We start from the raw sequence: 15,478 nt of genomic DNA on the forward strand, positions 1-15,478 counted from the left end.
ATACAGTATAACATAATTTTCAAAACAAGTGAAATTTGAACCTTACTTCCACAATGTTTTTATAATTGTAACATTTAAAGGATTTATTGGGTCAATTAGACTTGTGAAATCACCAGATAAAAAGCAAAACACACATTTGCTCAGAGGCTAATTTTGAAAATATTTAAGGAGCTCCCTACAATCAATCACAAACTAAGACTCTGATTACTTGATTTTAAAATATTGAATATATATTTCTGTAAAAAATGTACAAATGACTCCACTTTCAAGTAAAAGGGAATTCATAGTCTTTGTAGCCCATTGAGTAAGTGAATGGAAAATGATTAATTAACTGACAATAATGTTGGGAAGAATTTTAAGAATAATATATATATATTTTTCAAATTAGAGTAAGCCTGACTCAGAAGATATGAGTGTGTGAGAGAGAAAGAGGGGTAGGGACATAAAGAATGGTGTCTGCCTGCTGAACAGAAGATGGAGAGTGGAGATAAAGAAGACTTTTCACCTTTGGTAAGAACTGATCTGCAGCTAAACAGAAATGTGCAAAGGACAGAAATATTGCTCCTATCTGTGTTTCAAGACATAGAATGCCATAAGTTAAGATGTAGTTGTTCACATGAAACATAATATGAAAAACTGAAAATTAAACACATCTACAAAAATGAAATCTAGAAGGAAAATGAAGGATGCAGGAAAAATTTTATAAACTTTAGGTGATTCCCCAAAGAAGCTTCAACTGACTTCAGTTTGTAGCATTTTCTTAGAAATTAGAACATTTAGAAGAAAAAATTTTGTGGAGCTTCAGAACCGAGTTTTGAGCAGATAGATCTGACAAATACGTGAAGAGACAGTAGTTATTGAAGAGAAAGTCCCATAGAGATGCTGTATGTACTGAAACCATTTTGCAAAATTAAAGAAATGAAGCTCTTAGGAAATATAGTTTTTAATATTTTATTATTTTTATTTTATGTATATGAGTATATTGCCCACATGTATGTAAGTGTACCCATGTCATGCAATGTCTGCGGAGGTCAGAAGAAGGCATCAGATTCCCCTGGAACTGGAGTTACAGATGGTTGTTAGCTGCCATGAGAGTGCTGGGAATTGAACCCAGATCTGCTACACCATCTTTCCAGGCTAGGAAATACAGTTTTCTCAACAAAGAATATACATCAGTCTGCAGAGTCTGATGTGACCTGCCTTTAAAAGTGAAGGAGGGCATGGTAGTGCATGCCTTTAATCCCAGCACTCAGGAGGCAGAGGAGTTCAAGGCCAGCCTGGTCTACAGAGAGAGTTCCAGGACAGCTGGAGCTACAGGGAGACCCTGTCTCAAAAAGACTGAAAAAAAAAAAAAAAAGTGAAGGAGGAAAACAGAGTGTTCGAAGAATTTGAGGTGGGCATGAGTGGGACCTAGAGATCTAAAATTCTAAGTATGAAAATTCAAAGCGATTGGGTGAGGTGGAGACTTCCAGGCCACTGGAGACTTGCTGATGTGAGCCTGTGGCAGTGATAAATTTATACTGAAGGACGCTTGAACGAATAGGACTCAGCATGTATGGCAGAATGAGCAGAGTTCAGTGGGGGGATAGAGAGAGGTCTGGATGGGGAGGCTCAATAAAAAGCTCAATAAAAAGAAATGATAAACAAAAAATTCAAAGTATAATCAGTGTATCTTCTAATAAGGAAGAGGACAAAAGTAGATCAAGGTGAGTTGCTGTCTACAGATGTTGAAGTCACACTTAATGCCAGAAAGTTCTTGTCATGGGATGTATACATAATTAACACTAGTTATACATATGTACTATAATATCCTTTCTTCAATTCAGCAGGCCACTCTTTCTCTATAATTATTTTTATCTTCTTATGTATTAAAATTATCTACCATACCTTCATAATGGAAACAGCATATAAAGTGATTAAATTTAAGTTTTCATATAGTAATCTTAGCCTAGTAGCCTAGGATTGCTACCCTTATTGTTGTTATTAAGCAAACTCCAAATTACATCTTTATCTCCTCTGTTCTTTTCAAAATTTAATTGTAATACTGATGCCAACATCTACTCAACTACATCAATTATATCTGCAATAAGTATTTTCCAGCTGCAATATAATCTGCTTAATGCTAGTCGTGTCATTTATGATACAAGAAAAAAGATTTTTAAAAGATCAAAGGAAATATATTTATTTAATGGCTTCCTCAACTGAATTTCAAGCTTTCAAAAGGATCTTGGGCATCTCCATCTACACAGACTCTATCAATTCGCATGCGATGATTTTTCCTAAGACAGAGAAAAATGAAAAATGTATTAGTCTTACAGAGGCCGTGTTTTTTATTTAATGCTCCTTTGGGCATTTGTTCTTCTAAATATTTTATTTATTTATTATTATTTTTATATGTATGAGTGTATTGCCTGCATGTGTGTGAGTCCACCCATGTCATGCAATGTTCACGGAGGTCAGAAGAGGGTGTTGGAGTTCCTGGAACTGGAGTTACAGATGATTATTAGCTGTCATATGGATGTTAGGAACCAAACCCAGGTCTTTTGCAAGAGCAGCCCAGGCTTGTAATTGCTGAGCCACCATCCCAGACCCTACGTTGAATATTTCTTTTTTAAAAAATTTTATTTTATTTTATTTTTTAACAGAGCGCGGGGTAGTGGTTTATTTACAGAAAATTTGCAGGTGCCCCACATTATGTTGAATATTTCTAAGCCATGTAGAACTTCCTGAAGAAATACGAAATCCAACATTTATCTTCGTGTACCAAATATCTGGGTTTTATCTTGACAGCCTACCAGTCCTTGAAAACAATTGCCAATTTCTTTTACATACATGTTCAAAGAAATGCTCGGGAAACATCGTGGAATAACGGGTGGAAATACGGTTAAGAGCCAGAGGCTAAGAACGCCTCCTGCTAGATAGCGCATTCTGAACATGGTAGGCAAGCTGCACATATGGAATCTCAACAACATGATTGCCTGAGCAAGACTAACATGATGACACCACCAGTTGACACGCCAGTGGGAAGTGGGAAATTTCTCTGGGCCCCACCTCTAGATGAAGAGCTGCAGGCAATCAATGGATGCTGAGAGAGGGAGAATCAGTGTTCCCCAAGGTGTAGCTCCCTGAGAGGTTATCTAATCCCATAAGCACCACTAACAATTCATTGCACATAAATGTATTTATGAATATCTAACAATAATAATCAATTGAGGAGTAGGGGGTGATAGGTAAAAAGTTGGCCGAGAATGAGCGAATGGATGATGAGGCACAGAGGCACAGATAAAACTCTCAGCAGGGTAGAGCTTTATTTCGCATGGGACACCTTCCCTTCGGGGAAGGGAAAATGTCTGCCCACAGATTATGAGCTGGGGCTTGTATACAGGGGCTTCAGGGTGCTGAAGGCTGGAAGTTTTTTGGGAAAAAATCGGGGAGGGGGGCGAAGCAGGAAAAGCAGGGCTTGTAAACCTGGCTCCGATCCGTCTGCCAGCCAGGATCTGGGTCGGGAAGTGTTTACTTTTTTTGTCCTCCTAAGATATGGGAAAAGCTGCTGTACTAAACAGCTCCTAAAATCTTTGGTTAACAGGCAGAATCTGCTTATCTTGTCTTGGGAGATCAGAGGAAAGGCAGGCTGCCTCTTAGAAGAATCTGCTTCCCTTGACTTCAAAAGCCAAGGTGCTTATCAGCTCAATTCCCTTTTTCAGGCTTCAAAAATCCAAAGTCCATAGGGCCCTGTTGGTGAGGGGAGAAGCTGCTGCTGTTTAAAACCCTGATAGGGGGGACTTGAGAGTTGCAGGTGGTGAGAATTGGAAATTATGTAAATACAGTAGTCATGTATGAAATTCTCCAAAAGTTAAAAGAAAAAAAGAAAATCAGTTAGTACAGCCAAAGTTATGCCCACCCATTTTTGGGAGCCCTTGCCTTCCTTTTTAAAACAAAATCCCTGGAAGCAGGAGACAAGGGGGCTCTTGAGCCACAAGCTGTGGAGGGTATCCTACGATTTTATTCTCACTTTTAATCAATCTATACGTATACTTCAGCACTAAAAAAGTCCATGCAAGAAATTCTTGAAGTAATATAAAAATGTATTTAAGTATGTATGAGTCACATAGTTATGACTTGATGAATTAGGAAAGATAAGGTTTTTTCATTCTATAGGAAATCAATGGCATTGGATAAGAAGAGCTGGAATCTGTTAGTAAATGAAACATTTTCTACGGCATGAGCAGCTGTAGAAGAAAACAGAAGCATGGTGTTTCCTAATAACACACAATTCCACCCCAAAGTTTTTCTTCTGGGAATTCCAGGACTGGAAGATGTACATATGTAGATTGAATTCCATTTTTTTTGTTTTGTATTTGACTGCTCCTCTGGGAAATATCACAATTATTTCAGTGATCCACACTGAACACAATCTCCATTATCCCATGTTCTACTTCGTGGCCATTCTGTCCTCCATCGACTTGGGCCTGTCCACCTCCACCATCCCTAAGATGCTTGGCATCTTCTGGTTCCACTTGAGAGAAATCTCATTTGAGGGCTATCTCATCCAGATGTTCTTCATCCACCTGTGCACCGGCATGGAGACCACTGTGCTCCTGGCCATGGCCTATGATTGCTACGTGGCCACCTGTAACCCTCTCCGCTACACACTGGTGCTGATGAAGAAGGTTGTGTGCATCATGGCTTGGGTCATCTTACTGTGGCCCTTAGCCATTGCAATTCCCTTTGTTGTGCTCATCTTGAAGTTACCCTTTTGTGGACACCAAATCACCGCCACACATACTCTGAGTATGTAGGCATTGCCCACCTGTCCTGTGCCAGCATCAAGGCAAACATTATCTATGGCTGTGTGTCATCTTTAACCTGGAGTTTGACATTGTAGCCACAGTGATCTCCTATGTCCAGATTTTCCATGCTGTCTTCCATCTGCCTTTCAGGAATGCCAGACTCAAGGCTCTCAGCACCTGTGGCTCCCATGTCTGTGTCATGCTTGCCTTCTATTACACCAGCTTTTCTTTTTTCTCTTTTTTGACCCACCGTTTTGGCCAAAATGTTCCTCGGTACATTCATATTCTTCTTGCTTACTTCCATGATCTTATCACACCACCTCTCAATCCTGTGATTTATGGTGTCAGAACTAAGCAGATCAGAGAGAGAGAGAGAGAGAGAGAGAGAGAGAGAGAGAGAGAGAGAGAGAGAGTAGTTATGGCCTTCAGAAATAAATCATAGTACTTGGACTTCTGAGGTTCAGGGAATTAAGTAGGAAAAAATTAGACCTTATGCTCTACTACTTAAAAAAAATCATTTAACTAGGAGAAGTTGGTATTGGATGTTCAAATTTATGAAGTATTTCATTTATATTAATGTGAAAAATGAGCTCCAGATACAATATATGCCGTGGTTCCAACCACATGTTAAAAATATCAATAAATATATGATGAATAAAATAGCATTCACATAACAAATCACATGGATTTGCTAGAAGTAAATACCACAATAATAATAGCAAGTATTTAGGGAATATATGTTAGTCAGGAATACGTTAGCCCAGGTTCAATTTTCAAAACTTTGTGTTAACTTGCTTAATCCTTTCATGAGGTGTGTGTGTGTGTGTGTTTGTGAATGTGTGTACAGTGTGCACATATATTCCTGTGGGTGTGTTTGCATATGCATATAGGTGAATGTGCATGTGGGTGGGTATGGACAAATTTGATGTCAGGTACCTTCCTCAATCATTCTTCACCATATTTTATTTTGATATGATCTCTCAGTGAGTGTGATGAAACTCATGGATTCAGATAAGCTGCCTGGGCAGTGAGCTCCAGGGATCTGACTTTCCCTGTCCCCTCACTCCTAGTGCTTGGGTTACATACCTGTGCCACTACAACTAGCTTTTGAGTGGGCAATGGGGATCCAGTCGCAGGTCTTCATGCTCACATACTAGGCACCATCTCAACTGAACCATCTCCCCAGCCCCAACACTTGGTAAGTTCTTATATTTACAATGTGAAGTAACCACTTTTTGTTAGTGAGGAAGCTGAGACAGTGGCATGGTGTGGACGGTTCAGAGGAAGGACATAAGTGGTGGGAAGGAGAGGAAGGCTACCTTGAAATCCTGCCATCTCAAGAGAAACTTTACACACAGCCAGGTAGATACATAAGGAGCACATAAAGTACTTGTGACATAAGGGAGTCATAGTACTGGAAGTTAATAAGAGTGGAGGTACAGACTAATGTACAGACATGCACAGCTTGCTTCTGTTCTTCTCAGAACAACAACTGGGCACATCTGAGCTGATGAAGAGTGACAGGCGCTGAAGGTAAGGATAGAAGTGGAAGAAAAGAAGATAATCTCATAAAGTTCATTTGCACAGCAAACGAAACACAGCAGCAAGTAAGGTAACAGTGTAAGGAAAACAGAAAACTGGGCTGGAGAGATGGCTCAGTGGTTAAGATCACTGACTGTTCCTGCTGCAGAGGACCCAGGTTCAAATCCCAGCACCCACATGGCAGCTAACAACAATTCATAACAGGAGATCTGGCACCCTCTTCTGTCCTCCTTGGGCATTGCACCACATGGGTGCACTTACATACATGTAGGCATAACACTCAAACACATAAAATAAAAAAAATTTAAAAAAATTAAAAAATAATACATAAAAATACATAAAAATATCAAAAATCACATGTACTTGGATTTTTCTTCAGCAGTATTTTCATAAAAATATTTAGTAATAAATAGCAAAATTGATTATAAACATAAAAATAAGCATATTAAACAATATTCCTATATTGGTATAATTTATCTCCGAAAAACGTATTAGTGACTATCAAAAAATGCAGATGAAATTAATATTATGAACTAATATTAATAGTATTGAAAATAAATAGTATTTTTAAATGGAATAGAAACTTCCCATTTTTTGGTTGAGAATACAACATGAACTAAAAATATGGAACAAAAATATATGCATAAATTTTATGTATAAATAATAATTACAACTACCAAGGAGAGTTGAGCCTTTAAGGGTAAGGATAAGAAGAAATACTTCACACTGTCATGAGAATTAGGAAACTCTCACACAGAATAAAACAGGAAGGAATATTGCAACCAAGATAACATTTGATATTTTCTGACTACTTAAATTTTTTTGTAACTACACCTGGCACTTAGGCAGTTCACTTTTCATAGTGAGTCAAAATTGAGAATTTGTGTGAGGTATATAGTCATGTAGCTGTTGTGCAATGTAGAATCTGGAATGAATTAGTTTCAGGTAAATGTGCTTTACCACTCTGGTATGATTTAATTTGAAAATAGAGTATAAAATAAGCAATAAAAAACCTTTAAGAATAAACAAGACATTCAATATTCAATAATACCAAATATAATTATATAAAGCAATGCACATTGCCGTGATATCAGAAAAAATGGAAGATGACAAGGGTATATTTGAAAAGGTATGCAAATTCAAATATAAGGTGTTATGATTAAAATAATTACAGAAAGAATAGATATAAAAGCTGTAAATGAAAATTATCCACATAGAAAGTGGTGTGCCTATGAAACAATCTGAAAATGAGATGGCAGGTTCCCTGACGTAGGTTTCAACCTACAAGCTTCAGAGAAAATCTCTTGATACAGTTCTCAGAAACTTCCAGTCCCTGAATAGACTGATCCCAGATGCCTTCTCAGGGGAGCTCCTCCCTTTTCATAAAACATTCATTTAGAGAAACATGTAAATGGGAATCCTGGACAGCAAGCCAGCCTGCCACAGCAGGAAGAGGAGAGACAGATGCTGACCTCACTCAGAAAGGAGCCCAGGTCCAATGTTATACAGTAGTGTCTCCAACAAAAAAGTTCAAAGAGCTGAGGCAGCTAAGACCGCAGACCCACAATTGTTTCTGGAAGTCACATCAGGCCGTACTAGTTACAGATATGTGACAGGTAAAAGTGTTAACTCCCCTTGTGTTACCACTGTAATTATAGAATGGGAGCACCCAGTGGAAGTATGGTGCAGTCACCTCGGATATGGGCCTTGCTGACCACCCAAGTGTCCAGAACCACAGCCTGTACCTGACAGATCAATGTTGTTAGTCATTTCTTGAAAATATATAGTGTATCTTATTAATCAGAAGACTCTGGGTGTGATCTTTGTATTATGGGCTGCAAAACTGATGTCAGTACTTGCTCTATATGTATGTTAATTTGTGTTAAGGAATCAGATTTTGAAAGGATGACAGTGTTTTCAGTTTGAAAATAGTTCATGCTAAAACAGTACAAATTTAATTTAGGGTCCTATTTGTTCAGAAGGAGTCAAGTGTTCCTCTATATTACAAGTTTCACAATAGATTCACGAAATTAATATATTTATGAATTTTTGCTAACAAATAAGAAATATATACCAGAATGATGACTTAAAGCACAGGCTCCTAATCTACTTTACAGTATTTTATTTTACTTATACCTAATAGTACAGACTCAGTTTACAGATTTCCTTCTAGGATAATGAAATTGTGTCTACACTTTTCATAAGATGTGTTTTATTAGAAACTTCATTATGAATCAGATATCAGCAGCAGAACATTCTCCATGTACAATAATAATGAAACTTTATTTCAGCATAGTGCAAATAAAGAGCCAGTGTGGACATTTTGCTTAGCACCTCCTACATAGCATCCTTGTTTATTACAAGTACAGTTCTTGCACAATGTTATTATTGTTTTGTAGTTTCTACAGATAAATAAAGTAATGCTCAGGGAATGATTCATTCACACTAATGAGTTAGTGACAGAATGAAGGAATAAATACAGGTTTTACTTGGCCCAAAAGTGTGGCCACCAATGCCAAATGAATTGATTTGGCATTTGAATTGATCTCTATCACTCACAGAGATAGATGGATTAAAAAAATATTTTATTTATATAATGTCATCAGGGAGATTTCAACGGTAATGTTTTTCACATCTACTAATTATTAAGGAGCAAATTTTTGTGCTTTGAAGAATTAAAAAATTTTTAAAAAATTTAATAACCACAAGATTAGAAGAAGCATTTCATTATAGCATGCTCAGATGCCAAGGAGCTCAGAAAGTAACTGACTGTGACTAATAATCAGATATATAGAGATTAGAAACACATGTGCAAACATCTTAGCGTCAATTGCATTAAAATGAATTTTTCTGTATGGAACTGTGTATTTTAATAATGAAATGGAGATCTTTTTAAAAGGTTTAACCCTCACTTAATTTTATGCCTTAAAAGTTTATACTGAGTACATATTGTATAACTGTATTAATTCCACTGTAAACCTAAAAATTTATAGACAATTTTGAAACTGATGCATCTTAGCTCTGGAAATTTTTATTGAATATGTCAATGCTGTTATCATGAAATGCTTCTTCTAATTATGTGGTTATTAAATAAATAATTAAAAAAACTATTTAAAAATAATACTTTTTAAAAAGAAAAAAATATTTCATTTATTATTGTCATTTTATGTGTTTGCATGTATTGCCTGCATGTAGGTAAGTGCACTGGTGTCGTGCAGTGCCCACGGAGGACAGAAGAGGTTTTTGGATCCCCTGGAACTGGAGTTACAGACAGTTGTTAGCTGCCATGTGGGTGCTGGGATTTGAACCTGGGTCTTCTGCAAGAACAGCCAGTGTTCTTCACCGCTGAGCCATCTCTCCAGCCTGAAAGATGGATGTTTTTTAATGTGGAAAGAGAGAGTCCATAAGTGAATTGAATGGAGTGGACATCAGCAAGAACTAATCAGTAAGGGGATTCTATCTAAAACCGTGAGACCTTCGAACAAGTACATATGTCTGAATCACTTTTGAGAAAGACTGGGATGGGGGAGGAGTGCAGATAGATGATATTCAACTGTACAACCAATGCTTATGAATGGGTAAGGAATGTTAGTACTCTGAGGCATTCTCTTTCTAAAACTACTGAGGTAAAAATTTAAAAGTAATTAATTTATTACTGGACTGTGCCTTAAAATGTAGATGTCAATTGTAGTATACTTGCCAAATCTGGATAATCTCAAAATAAGTCAGTGCAATGAATATGTGCAAGGAAAATCGACTTTAATGATGGCAGAAGCAGAGTGTGAAACCACACTCCGAGGATCGCTCAGAGTAGAAAGAACAAGGAAGATATCACAAAGAAAAGACAAAGCTACTTAAAACAGAGATGCTTTATCCTTACAGCTCACTTGATTATGCTCTGACAATGTGACTGATAATTATGATAATGTGGCTTCAGTAGTTATGTTTCATTATTTAATTGACCAAAAATTAATATTCAAATAGAATATTCTACCTCTAAATTTCACTCCATAGTTTAAAATTTTGTAAATCAAATAATACTGTTTTTCTGGCTATAATGTATTAATGATGACACTTAATTTGACTAGATTTATAGTTTATACAAATTTGCTATGGATAATTTAAAATGAAATAGGGACAATGTTCTTTTAACTGAGTTTCGCAAAGCGTAAGCACCCTACTTTTTTCTCCAGGCTTGAATTTAATTTTTAGGATAAAACTTACACATGTTTAAATGCACACATACCTGTGTATAAGTTGCATATATCTATATATCACTTTAGGGATAGAAATATTTCAGTAACTCAAATATGCACTTGTGTTTATTTACAATCAGTCCCTGACTCCTCTCAACCCTTCACAAGAATGCACCTGATACTTGGAACATAATTTCATTATACTTTCTACAAATTTATTCATGTATCACAATATGTAATTTGTTAAGTAGTGTTTCATAACTAGTAGAGACATTAACTCAGTATAATGATTTAAGACCTATTCATGCATTTGCATGATAAGCAGCCCATATTCATTGCTGAATAGAATTCCCTTATGTAAAGAGTTCCCTAGTTAATGGACATTTGAGTTATTTCCACTTCAGTACAATTGGGAATAAAGCTTACATGAACACACTTGTATTAGCCTATAGGTGGAAATATGCTTCCTCTTTGTTGAACTGTCATGTTAGAATTCAATTTCTAGGTTCATTGAGAGTTTTAGTACAATAAAAAGTTTATAACAAGCCATTATTTTTTGACCATAGTTTATTCTTTTCATTTCTCAAAATCTTTAGGGAAATGCATTCTTCTAATTTTGTCAATTTTTGGTGTTGAACTTTTCAATTTCAGGCATTTAACAGATGTATAAGATCATGTGCCTATTGTTCAATTACTGATGCCAGTCGACTTGGGAAATTTTAATACATTTGCATATTTTTGCATTACTTAAAAAATTAAATGTAACTTATCTGTATGTTATAAACACTAATTGTTTTTTTTTAAAGTTAATGGCTGTGAATATTTCCTCCCCATATATGCCTTACAACTTTGCCCTTTTTACTAGCAAATTTCTAAATTTTATGACATGATAGATTACTTTTATAGTTATTGCCTTTTATAATCCTAAGAAAACATTACTTTCCTTTGGATGGTGAAAGGTGTTTTCCTATGTTGACTCTGAAAATGCTAATTTTAATTTTTTATTTGAAAACTGACATTTTATTTGAAGAACAAAACATGAAAATCATGCTTTTAAAAATATTTTTATTGAGAATTTCATATAATGTATTTAATCATATTCAGACACCTTCCCCATCACTGCTTCCCATTGTACTACCCTGCCTCAACTACATGTCCTCTTTTACCCATCCTTTTTTTTGTCTTTCTTTAAAGCGTATTGAGTCTATTTTTGTTTCCCAAAAGCTCATGTGTGTGGGTCCACTTCTTAGAAAATAATCTGACCTGTTTAACAAATGTAAGTAATGTTTTGTATAGATTGTAAAATTAGTGCTGAGGTTGTATTTTTAAATAAGAAAAAAATAATTTGACAGACATATTTCTAGAACCGATTCTCCTGTCTCTATTGGGTCCTTTATGAAAATCAGGTCTCATACATAAAATACACTTCCTGCTTCTACTTTCTGTTCCCCTTGTTAAAAAGTTGCTGTGCAAATGTCCATCTTGCTTTGACTTTAGTGTTCTAATAAGGTTGAACTATTTTAATGCACATCATCCTATTGTGTTACTCTGTTAATAGTAAATTTAGAGTGTAGATACCATTATTGCCAAATAAGTTCAAATTTTGTGTATTGGCTGAAACTAATATAAATTTATTGACCAATCTGGAAATAATTTACATATCAATGTATTTTAGACTATAATTCATAGCTGGGCCTAACCACAGACACAACTTCTTAAATTCTCTGTCACGTTTTATATTTTTTGCTGCTTATTGCTAAACAGTTCATTAATTTTTATGGAATTTCAATTTCAGTCTATTACTACACAGAGTACAAACCCTTAAACTTAAGTAGTTGATATGCTCAATTGTTGGTTTGAAATTTTCAATTAAAATTTTGTTATTTGTAAATAGGAAATACATTTCTTTTATTACAAGGTGTATCTTTTTCAGTACTGTTGATTGAACTGAAGGTCCAGTGTTCACTTGACAAATACTCTACCAATGAGTTCTATTCTCAGCCCTCTTTTTACTTTTTCTCTAAAAATATTTTTATTGAATTTTTGTGCATTCTATACAATACATACACACATCTTAATCATATTTAGATCCCCTCCCCTATCTGCAACCCCTCTGTAGCCCTCCCACTGAATTTCATGCATTCTGACATATATGTTAAAAGTCTATTCAGTCACGTTTGTGTGCCCAGATGTCTCTTGGTGAAAGTTCCTCCACTGGAGCCTGGCCAACCTATCTAGCATCTAGCATCACTCCCTTACAGAATACCAACTCTCTCTCACCCAGCAGTAGTGAGCTGCCACAAGTTCCTCAGGTAAGCTTGGGGCTTCTTACTTGTTTCTCTAGCTCTCAAATTGTCAGAGGATACTATTCAAGCTGCTAGGGGAGAAAAATCAATGGATTGTGCATCTTATGCTCCCAGTTATAAAGCATAATAACCACAGGGACTGACACAACAAACTATCTCTATTCATGCAGTAAAGTACTTTTATCTTGGGGATAATCAACAGTGATCTAATAGGACTTAAAGCCCACTCAATGGGAGGGAATTCATGTGTGGTACTGTAAACAGACATGTAAATATACATGAGAGAGAGGTCTTTTTGCCTTTTTTATTTTATTTTTTTAAAATTTTTAGATACAGTCTAATTAAGCTGTCTGTGCCAACCTAGAACTTACTCTATAGTCCAAGCAGGCCATGGATTTGTGATCCTTCTTCCTCAGCTTCCTGAATAACACTACAAGGCCTATTTCATTTTTCTTGGTGTATTGAACTTGTAGAAACTCACACTTTATTCTATATCCTACAAGAAAAATTTCAGAGTTTCACTACTTGGTATATTAGCTTAAGATTTTCTTTGCTCCCAGGTTACTTAAAGTTTTCTTAAAACTAATGTAAATGGATATTAAAGTTTATGGATGTCATGAGAATTGAACTCAGAGATTTATGGAGCTTGGCAACCACTACTTCTCCATTGAGATACTGTCCCAGCACAGAGAGTAAATGTAATTGAATACATTTGTAACTCTATCAAAATTATGCTGTTTAGCATTGATCATTTGTGTACAAATTTCTAAATCTTAACCTCAACAGAGGAGAATACTAATAATTTGATTCAGCAGACAAAGCATAAAGACACTCTCATTAAGAGGCAGATATGATCGCAGAATTGTCATGGCCAAAAAACACTACACCTCCAGAACTGGGACTGCGAACGGCAGATGGAGTCATAAGCAAACTGCTTATGAAACTTTACCACCAAAATCATTTCTACTCTAATTCCTTTCCTTCTTGTATACACCAGTTTGGGGAGATTTTTTTTCTTAAATATCATTTAAACCAGTTACCAAAGTAACTTGAAAATGTTATAAAGGAATCATCTACTGAAATTTAGTCACAATGAATATTACTTTATGAAGATATGCATCTTACAAAAGTGTGAACTAAGGAGGATTATGAATAATTATATCACATTCCCACAAAAAATTGATTCACAAGGTTCACAATCCTCATACAAATTTAAGTGGGGTAGCCAAATATTTGATATCTCTTCTGAATCACCAAATAATGCCTTCTAAGGTTCTAGTAGATTAAATGGCATGCTGTTAAGTACAATGACATTCAACTTCCATATATTTTCTTATATCTCCCCAGAAATACTGAAGAGGCTAGTAGATTATCCTGAGCTCTCATCAGGATGTCCTCCATCAATGACTCCACCTCACACCCCATGCCCTTCCTTCTGCTGGGCATTCCTGGTCTGGAAGCTTTCCATATCTGGATTGCCTTCCCTTTCTTCCTTGTATATCTGATAGCTGTGGTGGGGAATGTCACAATCCTGTGTGTGATCAAGAATGAGCAGAGTCTTCACCAGCCCATGTTCTACTTCCTTGCGCTCCTCTCTTTCATCGATCTAGGCCTTTCCACGTCCACCATTCCCAAGATGTTGGGCATCTTCTGGTTCAACCTGAGGGAGATAAGCTTTGAAGGCTGCCTGATTCAAATGTTCTTCATTCACACCTACACAGGCATGGAGTCTGTTGTACTTTTGGCCATGGCAATTGATCGCTATGTTGCCATCTGCTACCCACTGAGATACACTTCTATCCTTACCAACAAGATGGTAGCCATCATGGTCTCTGTTGTAGTTGGGAGGCCTGTCTTCCTTGTCATCCCTTTCTGTCCACTTCTCAAGAGACTGCCCTTCTGTGGACACTACATTATCCCTCATACATACTGTGAACATATGGGAATTGCTCGTCTAGCCTGTGCTAGCATCAGGGTGAACATCATATATGGCTTGTTTACCATTGCTGCCCTGATTTTTGATCTGATTCTCATCGTCCTCTCCTATGTGCAGATCTTACAGGCTGTCTTCCACCTTCCTTCCAGGGATGCCAGGGTCAAAGCCCTCAGCACGTGCGGCTCCCACGTCTGTGTCATCTTAGCCTTTTACACACCAGCATTTTTCTCCTTCATGACCCATCGGTTTGGTAGAAATATACCACGGTACATTCATATCCTCCTGGCCAATCTCTATGTGGTTGTTCCTCCCTGTTTGAATCCAGTCATCTATGGAGTGAGGACCAAACAAATCAGGGAAGGTGCTATGAGGATATTTGTAAAGAAAGTGTAAGTCAAATAGATTTTGAAGTTTATAAATTCTTGCAGGCTGCTTTTCAGCTTGAGTGCTTCTCAGAATTTTCCATATTGTCGCCTAGGAAGGCACCGTTCATTCTCACTCCACATATCATTGACATATCTTCAACTGACTCGTGTTTCTGCTTTGACTTTTAACATAGTCTCCCTTTTTCATTCATTAAGAATCACCAATAAAAGATCTGACGAATTTCCTGAACATGAGGACAATAGAGTAAATATGTCTCAGCCAAAATTATGTCCAGGTACAAAGGAAGGACAATTTTGATGGCATACAACTCTTCAGCATTTC

At 36.5% G+C, this 15,478-nt stretch overlaps 1 protein-coding gene and 1 pseudogene across 1 annotated transcript; both read left to right on the forward strand.

Annotated features, from left to right (window-relative positions):
- Positions 1-4,249: 4,249 nt before the first annotated feature.
- LOC103732084 lies at positions 4,250-8,081 on the forward strand (annotated as a pseudogene).
- Positions 8,082-14,221: 6,140 nt separating this feature from the next.
- On the forward strand, positions 14,222-15,163 carry LOC103732085 (olfactory receptor 52E4-like). Its single transcript, XM_008830606.2, has one exon. The coding sequence runs from the start codon at positions 14,225-14,227 to the stop codon at positions 15,161-15,163; it is 939 nt and encodes a 312-aa protein (XP_008828828.1). The 5' UTR covers positions 14,222-14,224.
- The last annotated feature ends 315 nt before the right edge of the window (positions 15,164-15,478 follow it).

Source organism: Nannospalax galili, unplaced genomic scaffold, assembly GCF_000622305.1.
Source record: "Nannospalax galili isolate Female #2095 unplaced genomic scaffold, S.galili_v1.0 scaffold635, whole genome shotgun sequence".
Taxonomy (NCBI): domain Eukaryota; kingdom Metazoa; phylum Chordata; class Mammalia; order Rodentia; family Spalacidae; genus Nannospalax; species Nannospalax galili.